At 37.7% G+C, this 8,721-nt stretch overlaps 1 protein-coding gene across 2 annotated transcripts in view; it reads left to right on the plus strand.

The window, feature by feature from the left end:
• The window catches only part of FBLN1 (fibulin 1), an 83,310-nt gene extending 74,958 nt beyond the window's left edge, over nt 1–8,352 (plus strand). For both annotated transcript variants that reach the window (XM_042890469.1, XM_042890471.1), the window contains exon 17: nt 7,176–8,352. In XM_042890469.1, the coding sequence (XP_042746403.1) occupies nt 7,176–7,315 (140 nt within the window). In that variant the 3' untranslated portion in view covers nt 7,316–8,352. The remainder of the gene's footprint in view (nt 1–7,175) is intronic.
• Nucleotides 8,353–8,721: the final 369 nt, after the last annotated feature.

Below are 8,721 nucleotides of genomic sequence, written 5' to 3' on the forward strand. Positions count from 1 at the left end.
GAGAAGAGAAGAGAAGAGAAGAGAAGAGAAGAGAAGAGAAGAGAAGAAAAGAAAAGAAAAGAAAAGAAAAGAAAAGAAAAGAAAAGAAAAGAAAAGAAAAGAAAAGAAAAGAAAAGAAAAGAAAAGAAAAGAAAAGAAAGGAAAGGAAAGGAAAGGAAAGGAAAAGAAAAGTTTTAAAGTGAAGTATTTTAAAGATTTTTGCAAGAGCTCCTTTGGCATATTGGGCAGGAAACAGTGCAAAAATCAGAACCAGGAGTTAGGATTTCTGGAAACCAAGTGCTAATGTGTGATGACACAGGAACTTGTCATCCAGAATGGGTTAATGTGTTATAAAACAGCAGTGTTTCTTCTGAGTTCAAAATGGAGCTTCTTAGCAAATTGGCTGCATAATGCAAAAATACAAGCAGAAACCAGACACAGAAGTGAATTGCCTGAGGGTCTCACATATTTCAAAGCAGAGAAGTGTAACGATATCTTAAAGAGGTATGGACAAGCCAAGGAATACCTGTGTCATCTGATTACAATAATAGAAATTCTGCTGAAAGGCTTAGGAAGATTAACAATATTAACCTTGCTGTCTCATTTATCCCATATTCTTTGATAAGCAGAACTTCAGTAATCCAGTGATGGTATCTCTAAGATATTGTCATTATTTTCACTTGAAAATAAATGTTACATATTATTCAGAGTAATGTCTTCACTACACACAATGCTTTACAAGAAGAATCTCTTCATTAAAAGTGACATGCTTTTGCCTTAGACAAAGTTGAAATGCAATACATAAAAGGAGAAGACAGAACAGGAGAACAGCTCAATGTGTTAATTGCAGAGCTTTAAAGTTTGGACTGTGGAGTGACAATCACTGCAGAAGTAATTGTGACATCCAAGAGCTTGCTGCATGTCAGGCTGAAGCTGTTGCTCAAACAAGACAGCAAATGGAAATGATTGGCATAGATCCTATTTACAGTATGGGCAAAATGTGCAAGAAAAAGAAGGTTATAATGTTGTTTTCTAAAAGGAGGTCATCAAACCATGAAAATTTGGGACAAGTAATAGCATCTCTGATCAGTTAACAAAAAAGCAAAAACAAATAAAATGGAGCTGATGGAAAGTCATCTACCTGGCTTGTGACACGTGGGATTTTCTGTAGATCGAGTCAGGTTGGATCAGATTGTGAACTGAAGAGGATAAACAGCATCAGCAGCATACCAGATTTATGCATAACAGCACTTGCTTTGGTATGCCTGTAGAAAGATACTCAAGACTGTATGGCACATGGGATTCAGTAGCAGTGAGGATCCCCTTGACTGTTGTCACTGAACCATTGAGACATTAACAATGGCATCCCATAATAATTAGATCTGTAGAAGCAAAATGGTGAGCTGTTGTGATATGTAAATGTTATCAGGAAGTGCATGCTCAGGAGGTGCATGCAAATATATTGAGCATGTATGTTAGCTGTGATACCCCCTGCAATAACAGTGGGTGCACTGAATAATGCACCTGAATCTTCACGATTCCATATCAGCAGAACTGTTTTATTCATTTATTATCAGTGATTCACCCTGCTTTATATATAAACTTTTTTATTTTATTGGCAAAAATTAACCTGGCTCTTATTTTATGCAAAACTCTAGCTGAGATCTAATGTTGTTGGAAAAGAATCTGTGTGAACTTGCTTAAATAAATTCAGCCTGTTTACCTACTGTTGAGTTTGCAGATTTGCTCCCAGTGAACATCAGTTGATCTTGGTGTCTGAGAGATTCTGTTTTCAGATCACATCGTAAGCTTCACTGTTACTCTTCTGGCATTCTACAGACAGTGACTCATGGGACTGTGTGTACTGTTACAGTAATCCAGAACCATATCCCATTCTGCATCTATCCCCATGTCACCTCTGACTGGCTCCATCCAGCTCCTTTGGTTTTAGATTGGTAAAAAAACTCTGAACAGTCCCATATCTGTCAGCCTTTACTAGTGGGAGAGATGCTCTAGTCTCTTAACTGTCTTCATGGCCTTATGTTGGACTCTTTCCAATTACTCCATACTCAGGAACCCCTACAGGAACACAGCGCCAGCACTGCTGGATAGAAGGGATCACCTCCGAGCTGCTGGCAGTCTTTGCTCAATGCAGCCCAGGATTCCATTAGCCTTCTTTGCAGCAAGGGCACGCTGCTGGCTCGTGTTCAACTTTGTGTCTCTCAGTGCCTCAATGGCTTTTTCTGCCAAGCTGCTTTCTGACATGGCAACTGCCTGGATGTACATTTGCATGGGGTTGTTCTCCCCCGCAGACAGCACTCTGCACTATTTGTTCCACTCATTAAACCTCAGGTTCCTGTCAGCCCAGCGTAAAGGCCTTGAGTACGCCATAGGTTCCTGGCCTCCAACTGGATTTTGTGTCATACTCACAAACCTTCGAGCCCTTTCAGCTAGTTTTCTGTACATCTCACTTTCTGCTCATGCAGCCCATACATCAGCAGCTTATCTATGTGTTCTTCCCTCATCTACCAGGCCAGTCATTATATTATAGAAGATTATCAAGTGGATCAAGCAGAACTTCCTCTTGGTCAAATTCTGTTGGCTATTCCTGATGATTTTCTTGTTAGTACATTTAAAAACTGTAGCACTCGATTACTATAAAGTTCAGTTTTAATACTGAAAGTTCAGCTAAAATTGCTGAGGGATGCCAGATTACAAATCTGGACCCAGCATTGCTCTGTGAAAGGCATAGTGAAACAGCATGTTTATGCGAATGTTGCAGTAATTGAAAGATCCACTGAACTTAAAAACATCCAGAATTATTACATCTGCCATCTTCAAACAGATCCTCTGCTAAATGCTTTAGAAGATACTTGCTGATTCTTTTAGCAATATATGGGAATTACATGGACTGGGCCTGAATTATATAAACTTTAAGCTCTTGTTTGTGAAATGAGGCACAAGGCACTACTGGGTTTGTTTAGGTCTGGGCAAGCTATAGAGCCCTAGTACCTGACATGGTACTAGGAATCACAGAATCAGACACAGGTGGCATTAAAAGGCAGTGCCGTATCATAGCAGTGACCTTCAACAGCATTTCTGAGACCTAGGACAAATGTCATAGGATCACTGGGAACTAGTTAAATGCGTAGCAAGATGTCAGGCTCTGAGCAGCTTTGTTGTTGCATGGTTTCCCTCTGCATTTATACTTGAGTTGGGCTGAGGGAGGAGAAAAAAAAAAAAGCTCAGGCTTTTCATTACGGTCTTTGCGACAAAAAATTTGAAAATGTAGGTTCTCAATGAGTCTATCTTCCAAGAGCTGAAAATCATGTATTCTTGTCACATGCCTTTGTCCTGCAGATATTTCAGGGTATTTCTCGCTTGCTTGCTGTCTTTCTTTCTTTCTAGCTTGGCTTCTTGCTTGCTTTCTCATTTGCTCTTTTGCTTTCTTTTTTTTCACTTGCTTTCTTTCCTGCTTGCTTGCTTGCTTGCTTTTGCTCTTTCTCTCATTCTTTTCCTTCCCTCGTTCCTTTCTCCTTTCCTTCCTTCTATTTCTTGGGAAACTTCTTAATGTTTGGAATGTCTGCAGTTTTATATATGTCGTGTAGCACATATGTGACTGCATCATCCTCTTTATTTAATAGGAGAGGAAGGGAAATAGTTGTTTTGCACTAACTTCATTTTGTGACAATCTAGGACAATGAAATGCATAAATCAATACTGCGATAATATTTTGTTTCACAGAATCACAGAATGGCCAGGGTTGGAAGGGACCTCAAGGTTCGTGAATCTCCAACCCCCCGCCACATACAGGGCCACCAACCTCCACATTTAATACTAGACCAGGTTGCCCAGGGCCCCATCCAGCCTGGCCTTGAACACCTCTAGCGACAGGTCATGTTCCCTTATATATTCCTTAAGTTTCCAAGTATTAGTATTAAGTATTAAGTATTCCATCTGCAGCATTTACTTTTGAAACTATCAATATGCTTGATTTTAAAACTTCAGCAGAACTATGTAGAAACCTACTCCCCAGGGATCATGGCATTCTACCTGGAAAATAAAGAGCACTTTTTTTTTTTTTTCTTTTTGGTCTGCCTACTAGCTGAGGATATCCAAATACTGTGAAAGTTACTAATTGCTTTGAACTCCATGTCAATAATGTATGGATAAATGCTATACTGTAATATAGATCAGCTTGAGGAGAATTGCATCACATCAGGAAAAACCAGCACAATTTGATATCACACTTCTGGACAAAGTAGAGCAAGGAAGTGTAGAACACTATGGAAAGATTACTAAATGGAAACAGCAGCCTTTGTCATCTGATGCTTGGTGATTGCTGCATTAGACCTTAACTGTGTGGGTTAAACAACTTGCCAGTATTGAGTGATTCCAATGCTATGTGTTTCCGTGGTTGTCAGTTAAATTGTTGCCTGCAATAATGTGATGTGTTGTTAGTAAAATGCTTTAAATGCTACCCTAAAGGGAGGGCAATTTAAACAAGGCTTTTCTTCTTCTATGTTTCATCTGCCAAGCCCAGTAATTTTTATAAGGTGCAGGAGAGTGGCCAAGAAAACTAAAAAAATGTATATATACATTAATATGTATGTGTGTGTAAGTATGTACATCTAAATTATGGGGGGAAGAATGCTTAAAAAGCATATTCATGAAATAAGGCAAGCAAAGTGAATGTGGTGAAAAGTTTGCAATTTTACTGGATGCTGAAGATATTAGTTGGTATTCGAACAAGACAAAATTGTAATGTCATCACTGCCTTGAAAAAAGGTGCTGACAGCCTACATAAGCAAACATTTATCTCTCCCATCAGATCTTGAGCCAGTGTGTTTGTCGGGCAGTGCTGTAGGAGTTCGGCTGGGACTCCAGGAAGATCTGGTGTGCCTGCTTGTGAAACATAACCCCCAGCATGCAGAAAGAATATGTCTTAAATAACTGTTTCATAAACTGCACATCTCCTTCTGAATCCAACACCACATCAGATAGGTCTGTTGTCAGAAGGAAGCATCTGAGGAAGGGTCTCCACCAGGCTTCAGCTGCTGCAGCCTTACCTTAGGTTCACAGGATTTTGATCTTTTCTGATACGTAGAGTTTGGTAGCTCCTTACTCTAATAACAGCAGGCCTCAAAAATAAATGTGAAGTGAGAACATGCCTAAAGTTCTGATCCTGAGCCAGTTGGAGTCTATGGCAAAACTCCTGCTGACTTTCTTTTGCGTAGGTCCAAAGCTTTAATGCTATTCTTTTTAGCCATGTCATGTCAAGATCCTGAGGGCATTGATACACCCTTGTGGCCCAGAAAGGCTTACCCTATACTGTGAGTGTCCAACTTTTTGGCTTTCCTGGGCCTCGTTCATTGAACAGGCCACATATAAAATATACAATAAACTTAATCTATATAAGTAACAAAACTTATTTATTTGTTTGTTTGTTTGTTTGTTTGTTATTAAAACATAAAAACCAGGGAGCAACAAAAACATAAAACTAGGGGGATGTTTGTCTTTGTTTTTGTGAAACTAATGCATTAGGCTGATTCAATGGAAGTTGGTGCCATTCCTGGTGAGTTCTCAAGGAGTTCATCAGAGATTTTTGATGAAATATTACTGTTCCTGTACTTCATCCTTGACAGTAACTGCTCACAAATGTATGTACTGTGAAAAAGTGATGACATGGATAAGGCGTGACTGTGAAGCAAGGGATATTCTTCTCTGTTAAAAGAGGTCTTATGAAAGTCTGTTTAAGAGACATGACCAAAAGTTTCTTTGAGTTGAAAATCTGATTCCAACTCTATAGACTCCATGTAAAAATTTTCAAGTAATTTTGACTGAGAATGGAGTTGCAAATATAAAAAAAAATATGATTTTTAAAATTCCTTTCTCAAAATAGAAAGCAAGGCTGCATATTTTTCACTGTTTGTAAGACTGTGTTTAGCCAGTATCAAAATACATGAGATTATTTGCTATAACTTCACCTTGTCATGATAAGAATTTCATTTCAGATGTTGTTGTTGCGTGAAACATAGCACAGATAAGGTGATTTTCACATTGAAGACTCACATTAACTCATTTAAATGAGTGGACAAGTCCACCAAAAATGATAAATCTGTGAGCCATGCTTAATCTTCACATTCGGGCACAAATTTTCCTTTTGATGCAGCCATACTTATAATAAACTCCTCAAATTAGAGGTGATTCAGTCCCCTTGACTTTATGAAATTCACGGCTCTGATGACATTACCCATTTTTAAAGCTTTTGCACATAATTTTTCTTGATTTCTACTGCAGTGATATTTCATAAAATGTGGGTTACCACTGGTAGTTGCATCATTTTCTATTAATTTTACATGTCCCTCCTTTTTCCCAACCATCACTGTGGCACCATAAGTAGCTACATCAGATAGGTTGACAGAGGATATAGAAAATAGTTTTTTTCTTTTTGCTGCTTCATACAAATCAAGAGATTTAGTTGTGTATTTCACTGGCATCAAAGAATGCATTTCTTCAGTGGCATTATATTCAATATCAATACTGCTAATGAAAATGGCAAGTCGAGCCGTGTCTGCAGCATCAATACTTTCAACTATCACCACTGCATAAAATTTGAAATTAGCAACTTTCCAACATCTTTTTTCAGTCGATTTCCCTTTTTTCTTCATTTCATCTGACTATACTTCAGTGAGACAAACTGTTTTCAGAAAAATCAATTTTTTAATTAATCAGGGCATATTATGTCTGCCATGTTTTCCATACATTGCTTAACAAGCTCACTATTATGAAATAGTTTTGATTTTTTTTGCAATCAGATTTGCTATCACGTAACTAGTGTTTTTAACAGAGTCCACTTGAGTTTTCAACAGAGTCCAACTTGAGTTTTTTCTTGCTTATGCAGACTTTGTCTCTGAATAAAGAATAAAATTTAAGCTAATTTCAGAATGCTGCCATTAGCAGCATTTTAGTGCTATTTCTGAACCTTCTGCAAGGCATTTTGAACAAAACTTTTTATTTTATTCTTACATTGCAAGCTTTCTTGAAAACTGTTTACTGATCCTGTTGGTAACTTTCTTTCGGCTATATCGAAAATGAAGGGGAGCTTTTCTCTTGCAGGAACAAAGCAGGTTATATAACTCATAAAAGCCCATTTGATTCCCGTTAATCTCAGCAACCTCTCTCTGTCCCGACAGGCGTGGTGCGCCAAGTGAGACCCATTGTTGGACCTTTCCATGCCATCCTGAAACTGGAGATGAACTATGTCATGGGTGGAGTGGTATCTCATCGTAACATTGTCAACGTTCACATCTTCGTCTCCGAGTACTGGTTCTGAGAGAGCTTTTAAGGTCCCAGACAAGCAAGCTGCTCCAACCTAAGTCATTACAACAAACTACTATGTCATATACTTGTTTGTAAAACCCAGTAGAGGTTTTTGCTGTTGTTGTTGTATTTTTAAATATTTGTTTCTTGGTTTAAGCAAAATAACAAGCTGTTACGGTGATTAGACATAGAGTGGGGCAAATTAAGTGAGCTGATTTAGTTGTGTGTATAAATAAGTAGTGTGTGAAAGTGCTCAGCTGCCTAGTAAAATTTAAGACTTTTCTAAATGTTTATGCAGACTTAACTATTGCTCCTTGGCCTGATAACCAGAGCGACCGAGGATGTGGAACAAACTACGTATCAGAGTTCACTGGGATGAATATATGGTATCTTTGGATGGAAGAAGTTCGGTAAGGATTAGTTATTTCAGCTCCACATAAATTACTTTGGAGGAGTTAGACTGTCAGAAAGTGTAAAAATATTCACTTTTGGGCTCCAGTAGAGTAATTCTGAATGGACACCCCAAATTACTAATCATTTCTGAAATGTTTAATCTACATATTCGGGTATGATTACAAGAGAAAGTACAAAAAAAATTAGAAATAGTAGGAGACTAACAAGCTATTGCACATATTAAAAAATTACTTTTTTTGTTACTTGTTATTTGACTGTAAAGTTATGTTTGATTCTAATTAAACAAATACCTCTCAGTGAAATTATTCATTACGAAGGTAATGAATATTGCTTAAATTCCAGTCTCATCTGTGCTCAGCAATACATGGAAACTCAAACCTGTAACTCCTGTCTATCTTGACACCTTTTTAAAATCGATATTCAGATCAGCATGTTAAACTATACACCTCCTATGCACCAAATCAAGGCATATGTACTATTACAATGAAACGTTCATAAATAAATGGATTTTTAATGTAATTATTGGGATCAAAGTAATGTATCATTTTTATTACAGAACAGAACGTAACTAGCTCCATGTTTCATTTGTCACATTTGTTAAGATATGAAAAAATAAAGTCAAATGGGAAATACTCAGAAGTGTGCTATGGTTTCCATTCACCAGAATAACAGTATAATATACAAAAATACATACCCAGTAAGGAAATTAATTATATGTGTATATTATGCATTTGCCTCTTTATACAAAAGCCCCTCAAGCTAAAGGGAATCATTCTATTGAGCTGAATGATCTTTTAAGTTAAACTAGAAGAGTCCACTCTGATCTACTGCAAATAAATGACCACAGCAACTTTACTGTGAACATACAGAAGCTTTCGTGCAGTTCTCCGTGGTAGGGAAAGTTCTCTGCCTGCAGCTGTCTCATTCTATAAATTCAGATTCTATGATAGCACATTTTCATAAATATGTGTCGAGTAAAGGTCACCCTCTCAGCAGTGTTTGGTT

The sequence above is a fragment of the Lagopus leucura genome, unplaced genomic scaffold (genome assembly GCF_019238085.1).
Source record: "Lagopus leucura isolate 7727_CA_CO unplaced genomic scaffold, USGS_WTPT01 Super-Scaffold_100159, whole genome shotgun sequence".
Classification (NCBI taxonomy): Eukaryota; Metazoa; Chordata; class Aves; order Galliformes; family Phasianidae; genus Lagopus; species Lagopus leucura.